Genomic DNA, 14,203 nt, shown 5'->3' with positions numbered 1-14,203 from the left:
TGAAATGCTGCCCCACCTATGCTCTAGAGCCCATCTCTAGTTGTTATTATTCAAGGTGACTCTTGAGCCCCTCATCTACATGCCTTCCTTGGTATTTACAGCAATGATCCTCCATCCCCTTGCATTAAGGACCCTGATATTCCTTCAGCCATATAACTCTCCCCATGATCTTGACAGCCCAGCGAGCTCTGGTGCACCAAAACATTGCCTTGAAATATACTAATAAGCACAAGAAAGCATGGAGGAATTAGCTAATTTCAACTATGTACCACACAAGAAAATAAGATGGCAAAAGAATATTCATGGCACTTTGTGTTAAACAGTTGAAACACTTGTAAACATTTTATGATTTTTTATTTATAAACACTGCTTGGTTATGGTGGTAGAAGTAAACGCATGCTTACCAGTCCACTGTCCTCGGACACAAGAGAAAAACTGAAACCCACACAGAATGAGTGCATGAGCTGAAATTAGGGCTATATACATCTGGAAATAAATAGAAATTTGCTTAGTCTTGATCCTTTTGTCAGTCAGTAAAGCAAACATTCCTTGCAGCCAATTTTTATTGTTAGGAAATTACATGCTTGGGTGCAGTATCATTTATTAATTGGATAAAATGGAGTAAAACCAACTCCAGCAAAGTTCAAATAAAAAAATCTCAGCAAGTACAACGATGTACACTAATTTATTACTCTTTGGATCACATTACAATTACAAATGTTATAAAGTGGAAAAAAAAGGGTTACTAACCTTTCTGTAACTGTTGCTCTTTGAGATGTGTTGCTCACGTCCATTCCATATTAGGTATGTATGCATGCCAAGTCTGCCACTGCTGGAGATTTCCTCTCAGTGGTATCAGTCAGGCTGGCTCTAGCGCTCTCTGGAGCAGTGCACATATGCACCGGTATAAGGGGCGCCACCGGTCCCACATCCTCTCACTTCTTTCTTACTGGCCAACTCCAACAGAGGAATAGGAAGGTGGGTCGTGGAATGGACATGAGAGATGCATCTCAAAGAACAGTTACGGAAAGGATGGTAACCATTTTTTCTTCTTTGAGTGCTTGCTCATGTCCATTCCATGTTAGGTGCCTCACAAGCAGTACCTCAAGAAGCGGGCTCAGAGTTCAGGGACATGCTGACTGCAACACTGCTCTTCCAAACCTGGAGTCATCTCAAGCCTTTTGGGTGATGGCATAGTGGGTTGCAAAGGCAGGAACCAACGACCAAGTTGCAGCCCTTCAGAGGTCTTGGATTGGAACCTGCAGGAAGAATGCCTCTGAAGAGGACTGAGCTCTCGTGGAGTGAGTGATTAGGGTCGCCGGAGATGGGACATTCGCCAGTTCGTAGCATGCCTGAATACAGGAGGTTATCCAGGATGAGATCCTCTGAGCGGACACTGGAAGTCCTTTCATCCTTTCTGCTACTGCTACAAAGAGTCATCTGGATTTGTGAAAGAATTTAGTCCACTTGCTATAGAAGGTGAGGGCACGCTTAACATCCAGTGAGAGAAGCTGCCACTCTTCTGAGTTCTGGTGAGGCTTTGGGGGAAAGACTGGCAGAAAAAATGGCCTGGTTGCTATGGGATTGTGAAACCAGCTTTGGCAAGACGGCCAGGTGGGGTCACAGTTGGACTCTGCCCTTGAAGAACACGGTGCATAGAGGCTCTGACGCAAGGGCCTTGATTTCAGAGACCCTTCTGGTTGAGGTGATCACTACCAGGAATGCGACCTTACAGGAAAGAAGTAGCAGAGGGCATGATGTTAGCATCTCAAAGAGAGGACCCATGAGTCTCAAAAGGACCAAGTTTAAGACCCACAGGGGAATCAGCTAGTGAACTTGTGGGTACAATCTCTTAAGAAAGCAGTGTCATCTCGTGAGAGAACACTGATCTTCCGCCCACCGGTGGGTGGAAGGCCAAAATTGCTCCTAGATGCGGGAGCCAGACCTTGTTGCTTTAGATGGAGCAAGTAGTACAGGGTGGACTCAAGGGAAGACTGAGTCGGAGAGACACCTCGATGGGATGACCATATCAAGAACCGCTTCCATTTGGCGAGGTAGGTAACCCTAGCGGATGGCTTCCTACTGCCCAGCAAGACCTGTTGAACTTATTCCGAACAGGCCTGCTCCTCTAGGTTTAGCCATGCAACTTCCATGCAGCTAGGTGAGGGAGCTGAGGTTCAGGTGGAGTAACCAACCGTGGTCTTATGAGATCAGGTGTGGGAGGAGCGGGAGCAGCGTGCCAAGCCAGTGCTGGCACGGTCACACTGGGGCTATAAGAATAACTCTTGCCTCGACAAGCTTGATCTTTAGGAGGACCTTGTGAACCAGAGGAACCGGAAAAAAATACGCAGAATAGTAGCTCTGTCCATGGAAGCAGGAAAACAACAGAGAGGGAGCCCGGACTGTGCCCACGCACCAAGCAAAACTGTTGGCATTTTCTATTCTGCTTGGTTGCGAACAGGTCTACCTGGGGAGGTCCCCCTCTCTTTGGAAGATGAACCTGGTGACCTCTGGGTAAAGGGACCATTTGTAGTGAAAGAAGAAGGATCTGCTGAGGTGATCCACCAACGTGTTCTACAGGCTCCCGGAAGATGTGAAGCCTTGAGGCGTGTGGAGTACTTCACGCAGAATTCCCATAGACAGATGGCCTTCTGACACAATGCAGAGGATCGGGCTCCTCCGTTTGTTGATGTAGAACACAGTCATGGTGTTGTCCATCAGTATCTGCACTACCTTTCCTGGGATCTGTGGGAGGAACACTAGGTGGACTCCCCAACCTAGATTGGAAGCATCCAAGACTAGAGGTGGAGGGCAGAGAAGAAGAGTTTGCCACAGGGCCCTGACCATACCCATTACAGCCTCATTAATGGACAGGGCAACCTCAGAAGGAGCTGCTGCAGCCAGAATGTCAACAAGGATGTGGGATGGTTCTTTGAGTTCCTCAATCTCTAGCTCCAGGATAGCTGCTATCTGCTTTTGAAGCTCCTGATGAATCCTGAAGTCAGCTTGTGGAAGCAAGATATTCAGCCCTGAGACGGCCTCATCTGAGGAGGAGGAGAAGGAGAAAGAGGAGGAAGAGGCTTGTACCAGAGGGAGGAAGTTTTTTTCTCTTCCTCAGCCTCAACAACATCCATGGGGACTACATCCTGAATATGGGTATTGGGGTTGGTACCGGAATTGGGGTTCGATGCCAAGCAGGATGGCGCGGGACCCCACCTCTCAGAAGCAACTGAGTAAGATCGGCGGGAAGGTGGACCCAGTACTGGGGGAAACTCACAAGGATTCCAGTACGACCATTGCATAGGCCACTGTTCACTTGGCCATGCACCAGTGGGAGGACCCATAGCAAGGTCAGGTGGTACACAGGATGGGTGCCGGTGTGGTGGCCCTTAGGCTGGACGTATGGTTCTACCTCAGACTCAGATGAAGAACCCTCCTGAAGTGACCATGGCGGAGCGGTACCCTCTCAGCCTCCATTCGATGCTGAGGGTCCAAAGACCGGTGGCGGACAGGAGAGTCTCCCAAACTCTTCAGACAATTGGAGTGTGGGTTGTTCATGGACATAGGCTTGCCACTAGAGGCACCGGGTTTGAAATCCGTGGACTGGGCATGCCTGGCCCCAGGGACGAAGAAAGCCCCTTGATGATAAGGAGACTGGAGTTCTAACTATTTACACTAGCGCTATTTACAATATATACACTACAACTATACTTAAGACAAACTATGAAACAGTGTAAGAAACCACTGAGAAGAATGCCTTGCCAAAGCAAGAGTTGTTCCAGCAACTGTCTCAGGCCGTAAGAAGGAACTGAGGAGGGTGCGGTGTTGGTGGCGCCCCTATACCGGTGCATAAGCGTGCGGGTCCAGAGAGCGCTAGAGCTGGCCCGACGGATACCACTGAGGTAAAAAATCTCCAGCAGTGGTGCACACGGCGTACACACATCTAACATGGAATGGACATGAGCAAGCACTCGAAGAACTAATGGATTTTGAGTCATTGAAAAACTGGACTCAAACACTGATTAAAACAAGCACGGCTAATATCTACTAATAGCCTCTCCAAGGCAGGGGAGAAATTAGGGGAAGGAGAAGGGCAGTGGTACTCTTCCAAGGTCTGCCCATGTGAGTTGCCATTCAGCCCGTTGTGCAGATGCTCAAAATATGGTTGCATTCTGACTTCAATTCCTTAGCGCCTTGGACTTATGTCCCCCTCAGTGGGTCTCAGATTCCCAACTGGGTTCTACCAGGCTCCTTCTTGTGTGAAGGAACATGCTGCCCTCTAAGCAACACACACTTGTGGCACCAAAAGGAGAAGTCACTCACTCTGAATGGTGCAGACATAGGTATGCTCCCTCTCCTTTCTTACATGAGGAATTAAATTGTTAACAATGACATTTAAAATCACCACCGGGCATCTCAGAGCTATTGTTCAAGGCTTACTTCAGACTCTTGTAGCTATCACAATCAGTTCACATTTGAGGTTCTCTTTGCCACCCTAAACAGACTTTTTAAAATGAAAATTAAGATTCCGCAGAAGAAGACTACAGCTTGAGTGAGGTACCAGCATATTATATCAGCCTGATCCCAAGTCCTGCCCCCAGGCATATAATTATGTCACATTGTAAACTTTAAAAACTAGTAACATACTATGTTGTATAACACCAGATACTGCAAACAATGAAATGGTATAATGCTGCACATCCAGGGTATGTATTCTTGAGGGAATTCTGCACCACAATACCCGCACAGAATACATATGTCCCACAGATTTTTTTTTTCTCCGCAGACAATAGATTCTGCTGGAGAGGCTCTGCAGTTATGCCTGTTGCCCACCAGGGGCTGCTGTGGCACCAGAACAGAGGCAGCCAGCTGACTGCTCACCTGCCTAGTGGTCAGCAGCTGACAGGGAGAGAGCAAAAGCAGTGTTCCTCACAGAGCCCTGCCCAGGCCCGGCTCCAGCGTTTTTGCTGCCCCAAGCGGGGAAAAAAAAAAAAAAAAAGCCACGATCAGCACTTCGGCAGCAGCTCTACTGCCGCCGCTTCATTCTTCGGCGGCAATTCGGCGGCGGGTCCTTCCCTCCGAAAGGGACTGAGGGACTCACCGCTGAATTGCCATCGAAGAGCCGGACGTGCTGCCCCTTTCCGTTGGGTACAAAACTGTTCCAGACTTCTCCCACCCACACCCAACAACCCTCCAGGTTCATTCCCAGGCTTCTTCCCAGCAATTACTTCCCTTTCCCTCAGCTCCTTCATTACCCTGGATTCCTTCAAGCCTCTGCACTGCTTCTGAGAGTGTGGGAAATACAGTTCTGTATTGTAGTTCATATGACTGATTATTCAAAATTCTGTATTAATATGCTTAGTAAGGAATCTACTTGTCAAAAAACATTTCCTGAATCTTTTTTTGTTGTCTATATTGTTAGAGACATACTTGTTAACAGGTATTTTGAAATAAATTATCAAAATAATTGAAACTGGCTTGATTATATTGTGCTATTTTGTCAAATAAAAATTTTGCGTATATTTAATTTTTTGGTGCAGAAATCCCCCAAAAGTAAGGGTATGGCTAAATAGCAAGCAATTTAATCCTGGGGTAAGTATGTGAAAAATTGTTACCTATAGTTAACAATTTTCATATTTAGAACAATTTGTTGGTAATCTGTACTCACCGTAAACAGCACGAAAAACCTCTGGTTTTTCTCTCCTACACAATTATTCACCCAGGGACAGTGATGATCCATCTTTCGAATACATCGCTTGCAAATACTTGGAGGGGGGAAGGGGAGAGAGAAATAGGCACTTATTTTATTTATTTTTTTTTTTAAAAGGATCTTAAATTTCACTGTAGGAAAGAACACGCAGTATGTCTCAGCCAAAAATTAATATGCAGAATTCAATGAAAGCTGAAGGGAAAAAAGCAAAGGTCTTAACTAGTTTTGTCTGTTGTGGTTTACCAATTTAGAGCAATATGTTTTCTTCAAAAAAATTTATGCCATGACTTCTGAGAGTGTAAATAACTTTCTAGAAAAGACTTGTTTCATACCCACTAAAATGAATATTGCCATGCTCCAAAAAGGATAAATGTGTACATCCAATTGTGTGTGTTTTTTATTTTTTAATAACCCTGTAGCTACGAGTACACCATGTAAGTAGAGCTTCAATCCTTTCCAGATTCAAGGTAAAAAAACAGCCAGAAGCAAAATTTGGCAGAAAGTACCTAGTTCATCTTACAGATATCCAAAGTGTAAATCTGGTTCAGAATATAGAAAAGTTGACCTAATATCTGCAAAAAGGGAGATTTTCAATCCCCCCAGAAATTTTCACAGCTGTTTTACTACCCACGCAGATCCATCAAATATACTGAACATGTGCGCACAGGCAAAATGCTTCAGAGAACAATCTAAACTTGATTTGTAAATTGTCAATTCCCTCTCATTTCTCAGAAATAAAATCTATCCATATCATTAAATTACAAAAGATTCAATCAGGAGCAGCATATGATATATAACATACATTCAGATGTAGTATCATCTTTTCCACTGCTGGACCAGTACCAATGGGCTGTTCAACGCATGCCTTCAAATTATATCTGCTTTGTGTGTGTGTGGCTTTGTCTGTTGGACAAATTCCAGAAATCTCTCACCACATCTCTTTGTTAGACCTAAGGGCTATCAGCCAACATTTCTCTTGAAGTTAGTTGCAAAAGATTCCAATCAAAATCTCAACATTCTACAGTGCAAAATAAAACTGTTGCTACTTTTGTTGCTGTTTTTCCCCAAACTGCCCATTTAAGTAATAAATATTTTTCATTTTCCTAATTAAATCTCTTCAACTTCAACAGTAACAAATGAATAGTTCTGGTGTATTATGAATAAATATATTCAGATTGGTTGCTTCCTTGGAATGGTTTTAAAATAAACCTCAGTAACAACACTCACTAAAGACTCGAATTTAGAAAAATAATGCAATGTTAGAAACTTTTCTCTATTATGTGATTACAATCTCAGTTATGATTCCCAAAAGTAAGCTTGCTTGCCCTTTTTAACAAGAGCATTTTCCATTCCTATTAGTGTTAACCTACATATCCACCCCAAGTTATGGATGCTTTGAAAGTTGTTTTCCTGATCTGTGCAACTAAATTTTCAATCTTAATGCTATCATAGCATTTCCATAGTATTTTTTGCATGTAAAAAAAGACTCAAAAAAAGACTCCTAGAGACACCAAAATAGTCATGAGTACCTTTCAATCGAAGGTCTAAAAAGTGCTTTACCATTACAATCTATTTAATAGGTAGGCTAAGGCAGAGATTAAGTCCAATAAAGAGCCAGTTATAGAGGAACTTGGGAGACAGATTTCCAGGAACCAGGCTAGGAGATGCACTTCTTGGCTCCTGTTCTACTGTCTGATGACTAAACAATGCTTGTGGCTATCTGGAACATCTGACCTATGAGCTTGCCAAAGTAAGGGAAAGTAAAAAATTGTAACCTTCTGAAAATAATACAATCATATTGCTTAAAGAAAACACTTAAAATTGACAGGTTTCAGAGTAGCAGCCGTGTTAGTCTGTATCCGCAAAAAGAACAGGAGTACTTGTGGCACCTTAGAGACTAACAAATTTATTAGAGCATAAGCTTTCGTGGACTACAGCCCACTTCTTTGGATGCATATGCGAAGTGGGCTGTAGTCCACGAAAGCTTATGCTCTAATAAATTTGTTAGTCTCTAAGGTGCCACAAGTACTTAAAATTGAAATCATCAAAGGCTCTGATCCTCACAAGCACCATTCCTTACAGGCCAAGCCCTTGTTAGGTTTAAAAACAAAAGGCATTTGAGTTCTGTGTATAAAGAACATGTATGAAGTCTCAACTGAAGTCCTCCCCAGTCCACATACTAAAACAAAATTTACATCTAAGATAAGAACAAGATTTCAGCTCCAAGACAGACAGCTTATAATGGAAGTGACTTTTCAACTATAACCTTACCACTAGAGTGACAAAACAGATAATTTATATCAATTGCAGATTTTTTTTACAGTCATTTCCATAATGATTTGCATTTTAGAGTTCCAACAAAAGTTCACTCGCATCCTTTAGGTGAGCAGAAACTGTCAATATATTACACAGCTGGATATGCCTTACTCTATACAGAGAGGTGCTATTAAAAACATTACACACATGTTGCTCTGTATATATAAACATGCATATATAGTATACAAATATTGACAAGTCTCTTAGTTATATAGAGACAGACACATTTAAGTTAATCTTTCCAGTGGTTGAACATTACAGGTACATCTAAAATATGCCTTCAAGCTAAAAGGAACAGAGTGAATTTAAAGTAGATAGATTTACTATATTTTATACAACATCCTAATCAAGATTATGATAATCGCATCTTTCATTACTCAGAACATTCTCCAATGAACTGAAGAATATTTAATTGGTTTAACAAACTGTTTATGCATGCTGCCTAGGAAAAAAACAACAACCGAATAGTCAATCCACATGCTCAGGAACGTGTCATTTTGAACAGACCTTTTCGAAGTTTCAGGAAGAGCACACATTGAGGTGGCCATTTCAAATGTACTTGAAATTAATTTCTTCATTTAAAATGACTGAAACAATAACTCCAGAATCCAATATCAAAGTAAAACCAGTATATAAAAGATTTTTTTTTTTTTTTTAAGGTTTTAGCTAAAGGAGTAAATGATAAGAGGAAAAACTTTCTGTTCTACAGCAAAATTTACCAAATAGCAACGAGAGCTTTTAAAACTTTTAGGCTTTCTTCCCTGCTCCACCTGAAGTTTAGACAAATATACACACAGTTTTGTAGTACAAAGTCTGCAAAACTTTCATTAAATCAAAGCAAGAAACCTGCAGACCATGTTCATTAGCTACTTTACACTTTTTTTTAGAATTTCACTTTCAAATATCTTTATGTTTACTTTAAAGAAAATAATGATATACCTGCAATGATGTGCACGTTCTGGTTTGATACTACAGCATTTTGGACATTTGTAGATCACTTCCCCTGGTTTCAGCTGCAAACTCTCCATGTATTCTTTAGTGGCATTTCCTTTTGGTACAGCCCCCTAAATATTTAAAACAGAGTGAGAGAAGAAATCATCTTAAATTAGGAAAGATAACACTTTTTAAAATCACTTTTTAACAGCAGATTTGAACAGGTTTGACTATTCAACATTAATACCGAGTGTATTAAATATAAAATGTTTTTCACACTAAGCTCATTTTAGTACAGACATTATTTTCCTCTTATAGGAACCTGCACTCAGCAAAATTTCCTAAATCAGTTTGATCAAAACAGGCCTAGCATAAGGCTGAACGTCATCCAGAGAAACCACAACCCATTAGTCCCAGTTCAGTTTCAACTGAACTACCACAAACTTGGATAGAATCCATGATCTTTACCTACAAATGTCAAAACTGCAGTCAGAAGCTTTGCTTAGGGTTGAAAAGATTTGTTGTAAGTGAGCAAATCAGGAAAGGGACATGCCTCCTTTTACGTATATATAGTAGGTTAACTATTCTGAGGCCCAAAAGCTAGGGTAATCAGCTATTGATGTTACTAAGAGGCCCAGAGTGAACCAAGAACAGTTTGAAAGCTTTTGCTTTGGATTGTTTTGCCTTTAAGGGTTTAGTCAAACTGCTAGAATGAAATCAAAAGGATTTATATGAAGGAAGTGTGGAGTGTGTGACAAGAGCAAAGGTGTTACATGGTAAAAATTCACTCAGTCTCCCCCCAACCCGTTTTCTAAAAATGGGGAATGTGCTGCTTGTTTTTTCTACACTCAGAACACACTAATGAAAGGCTGATTTTCTGGGTGATGATGGAGAAGTATCAGGAAAAGAGTAGTTGTATTTGGAGCCTGTTATTGTCAGTCTTTGCGATGTTTGTGTAAATGAGAATCGCATCACAATCTAGTAAAAAGACCAGGTTACTTAAACGATTTAATTGCCTGGAGAGAAAACCGAGCTTTGCCAGATCTTAACACAGGAATGGGTATTTCCCTCCTGTTCAGTAGGAGGGAATTTCCACTGAAGCAGAATGTTTTGTCAACCTATGTCCACACCCCAATGTTTCACATTCTATGGCTTCTCTTCACTACAGTATTAACTCAAGGTATAACTTAGGGCTTGCCTTCACTACTGGGGTAAGTTGACCTACATTACGCTACTCTAGCTATGTGAATAACGTAGCTTAGGTCTACTTACCCCGGTGTCTTCACTGTGCTGCATCGATGGGAGGCACTCTCCGGTCGACTTACTTTACTCTTCTCAGAGAGGTGGTGTACCGGGGTCAACTGGAGAGTGCTCTGCCGTCGATTTAGTGGGTCTTCACTAGATCCACTAAACTGACCTCTGCTGCATTGATTGCAGCAGCACTGATCTCCCGAACTCCCCACAGTGAAGACCAGCCCTTAGTGTTGCTCCTAACCAGACTCCTGTTACATACAAAAAGCTCTAGCTCAAGTTAAGTGATTCTGTACACTTGAGCTAACTGGCCCATCAGGGGGCATGTTGATGCTGGAGCTAGTAATGCTGAGCAGACTCCACAACTCTCTGCTGCTCAAACATCGTTTACGAGTGTGACCATTCTCATTCAAGGTAGGCAAAATGGAATTAACACTACACTGAAGACAAAACCTAAGAGATGATTTAGTTAGTTCTAAAGAAAAAAAGAAAAAAAAACCCTTCCACCTCTTTTCCACTAATTTCATTCATTCATAAGCGTAACTATCAAAGTGTACTTGATCTCATGTCTTTGCCATTTTGCTGAATTAACAAGTAATCACAAATAAAGACAATAATACTTGATTCCAGTTACAAACATTGGAAAGATTATGACTTTTATAATCTCAAAACTGTAGCCAGTTTACTTTTGATGAAATTCTCATGGTTATAAGATAATAAAATCTATTTGTCTTCAAATGTAATGTTATACTTCTTATGAATTTTGAGAGACACTTTATTCTAATTTTCCTTTACTCTTATTTAACAGTCAACAGTTTCTACTACACAGCTTTTTTTTTTTTTTTGGTAATATGGGAAGTACATTAAGTGAAACAGATTAAGACATACTTTGTCTATAAACAATATCTTGGGTCTCAAGATCTTAGGTATTTTTAATAATCGGTGCTTAACACACCCATAAACACACTAACTGGTTCTTCAAGAAGGCCTTGTTTAATGCATTGGCTTCAAGAAAGAATCTTTCATCACTGGGTGTGGGCTCAGAACTACTCAGGCACTAGCACCCTTTACTGAATTGCCAAAATCACTTCTTGGAGCACCATAGGTGTGTCTCTCCACCCCCCGCACCTCAATAAAAACTCTTTTTTTGTATATGAACTCTAACAAATCCAGTCCAATCAGTTTATAGTTTACAATACCAATTCAAAATTTTAGTTTAATGTAGACTGGGCTTGCTTACTAACAGAACTTTGGAAATTAAGTGTGTTTTAAAACTGAGCAGTGAATACTTGCTATAATGAATGATAAAAAGCTGCAAAGACCTGAACTGGTGAGGAGCATTATAATCTCAATTTAAACACGTCAAAGTCCACTCATTCACCATGCTCCAGTAGTTAAGCAGTGAGATTTCCCATGACACTGCAAATCCCACAGGCTTCAGTATAGAGCTGAGACACCACCAAATTCACCGTTTAGAGGTCAGTGTCAAGGCTTTTATAGCAAGATACTCACTTCTATTTCTAAGGATGACATTTTATACTAAACACTATCTTGCCACCAGTTCCACCATACAAGAGTTAACCCAGAAATTGAAGAATATAATTTTAGACAACTAGTTATAAGCACAACTGCTACTGAACTGGAAATAGGTACATTGTTATAGCAATAGTTGAAAATACACCATTTAGGCTGCCATAAAGCTATTACTAGGCATGTTGACAGAAATGTATTCTAAAATGTATTCACATATGTTAATTCAAATTTTGTGCGGCAGTAAAACTGTGGCAATTTGTAATTTTTACTTTGCAGAATCATTTTTGGTAGCAAGGAACAGACTTATTTACCATTAATCCCACTTAACTACATCAAAAACCATTTTAAGATTGTGAAGATGTAACTGCTTAATTTAGTTTTCATAGCAAAATTTCCAAAGTAATTTTAGATTTTTGTATGTACTCTGTATACAAACTATATATTTTAAAGTTGTAGGTAGTCATACTGTGATGAAAGCTTTTGGTTTAACTGAATTATACTTTTTACAGGAAGTGATAGCTAATTTTTCCAAATGTTTGTTTCCTATTAAAAACTAGGTAAAACTACATTGAGTCTTATAAGAACACTAATAATTTAATCTTTCTGCTAATCTCATTAACTTATTCAATAACAAAAATATTCATAACATTTTAACCTTAGATTTATTGAGATAAAAATATCCATAATGTCAAGTGACCCCTGGTCCTAAGTCTCCCCTCTACATTGATCAACTTACTCCAAATTTTAACTGTCAGGTCAACAAACTCTGATAAATGTTATTGCCTATCAGTTTATATCAACAAGCCTTAAGGAGGAGTCAGATTTTCAAGAGTGGCATAGATACTTTTGAAAACCTTTAACTTTTTCTATTCATTAAAAGCAGAAGATTTTCTTACCGCATGACCTGGAATCAAATAACTTTTATAAAGTTATCTAGATTTGATAATATAACTATGAAACAAACCAAGTTACAAAACAAAAGAGACGTTTTAATGATCTTCTATAATGGACTTGAATAGTAAATATTTAACAAGTGACCCTACACTTCCCATGTGTCTTCCTTTCCCTTGCAGTTTTCAACGGTTTCTGCTTTGTTTTTCACTCAGCTCAAGACTTGTTTATGATACCATAAAAGAACAAAAGGCTGGAGATTGAGACCAACCTCTGCTTAAATCAGTTTCAAGATTTGCAACCAAAAGAATTATCCTAGCAGCAGGAGATAGACCCTACCTATCTATAAAAGAGAACTCAGAGTTGCTTACTTTATTCTCTGCAACTGACTAAACATGAGAGAATGACCCAATTTCAAGAGATAATCATATACTTACAGGATCAGTTAGCATAGTTCTCAGATGAGACGACAGAGCTAGCACTGCCAAACAGTTAAAAAGAACACCATTGATCACAGAGTACCAGAAGTCTTTGGAAGGCAGCAACATGACAAAAGTCACTACAAAGTCTGCATAGACAACCAGAAACCACGTCATCACAGCACAGACCATGCCACAGCCATCACGGATGAACCAAACCCTGTCTGCCATATCGGCTTCCGATGAAGAAGAATCATAGCTGTCATTTTCAGCAAGGAGGGGATGGTGCTCAATGTCCCGGAATCTGTGCCCCGATGACTGCATGGTTTTCTGGACTTGCCCTGAAGAAAGATGGAGAGACGATGTTTACGCACAAATAAGCCATGAAAAATAGATGTCAACTTTTACTGTTATGACACAATAAGCAAAACAAGCACTTAAGAATTCACATTCTATGATTGTTTCAAGCTGGAATGTTCTGTAAGTAATTGAAGACACTCATTTACAAGTCCTTAGCTGCAATTTTGTAAGTTATTTATTGAAAACTTATTATTTCTAAAAATATTTACTCTAATTGCAAGACTTCTGTAATTTTTGCAAGTCCCATCTCTCCTCATGCACGGTCAGTATTGATGACAGACTATATACTCTTCTGGTATATGCCATCAGCTGTCTACAAAAGAATAAGGAGATTTGTATAATCAGTATGAGCCACTTGTGTAATACACACATTTCTAAAGAGAAAAAATTCAGGGAGGAGTCTCTTAATTTGCATGAATATCAAAAGAAGCTTTAATATTCCTTATGGATAATCTGTCACTTGGACGAAGGTTAAATCACAAGTAGAACTAAGATTCTGAATGCTACAAGGATGGTAAGAGGACAAGCTGATTTTAGTACACTGGCCCAAGATGAAACCATATCATCTATTTAAAAACAAAATGCCTGGAAAATTAAGGAAAATACAGAGACTGGAGATTTATGTACAAATTTGTCATATTTTCTGGTGGCAAAATCTAGTTGTGTGTGTAAAATCGTGAGGCTGGTTTTCTTTGAGGCATTTTCCTTCCATTTAAAAATATCAGTAATTTAAAATACCAATTCCCTTATTTGACCCATTACTTTAAAAGGAGGGGAAGTATATTGATTT

The 14,203-nt window shown here is 40.1% G+C and overlaps 1 protein-coding gene across 3 annotated transcripts in view; it reads right to left on the bottom strand.

Moving 5' to 3' along the window:
* The window catches only part of ZDHHC7 (zinc finger DHHC-type palmitoyltransferase 7), a 34,292-nt gene that overhangs the window by 4,845 nt on the left and 15,244 nt on the right, over positions 1 to 14,203 (bottom strand). For 2 of the 3 annotated variants that reach the window (XM_054048834.1, XM_054048835.1), the window contains exons 3-7: positions 13,623 to 13,726; positions 13,072 to 13,394; positions 8,966 to 9,090; positions 5,669 to 5,765; positions 405 to 486 (exon numbers count right to left, since the gene is read on the bottom strand). In XM_054048834.1, coding sequence (XP_053904809.1) covers positions 405 to 486; positions 5,669 to 5,765; positions 8,966 to 9,090; positions 13,072 to 13,377 — 610 coding nt within the window. In that variant the 5' untranslated portion in view covers positions 13,378 to 13,394; positions 13,623 to 13,726. The remainder of the gene's footprint in view (positions 1 to 404; positions 487 to 5,668; positions 5,766 to 8,965; positions 9,091 to 13,071; positions 13,395 to 13,622; positions 13,727 to 14,203) is intronic. The other variant, XM_054048836.1, reaches the window with a different exon arrangement.

Source organism: Malaclemys terrapin, chromosome 14 (genome assembly GCF_027887155.1).
Source record: "Malaclemys terrapin pileata isolate rMalTer1 chromosome 14, rMalTer1.hap1, whole genome shotgun sequence".
Classification (NCBI taxonomy): domain Eukaryota; kingdom Metazoa; phylum Chordata; order Testudines; family Emydidae; genus Malaclemys; species Malaclemys terrapin.
Note: the sequence above shows the minus strand (reverse complement) of the source record. Positions and strands in the feature narration are given on the sequence as shown.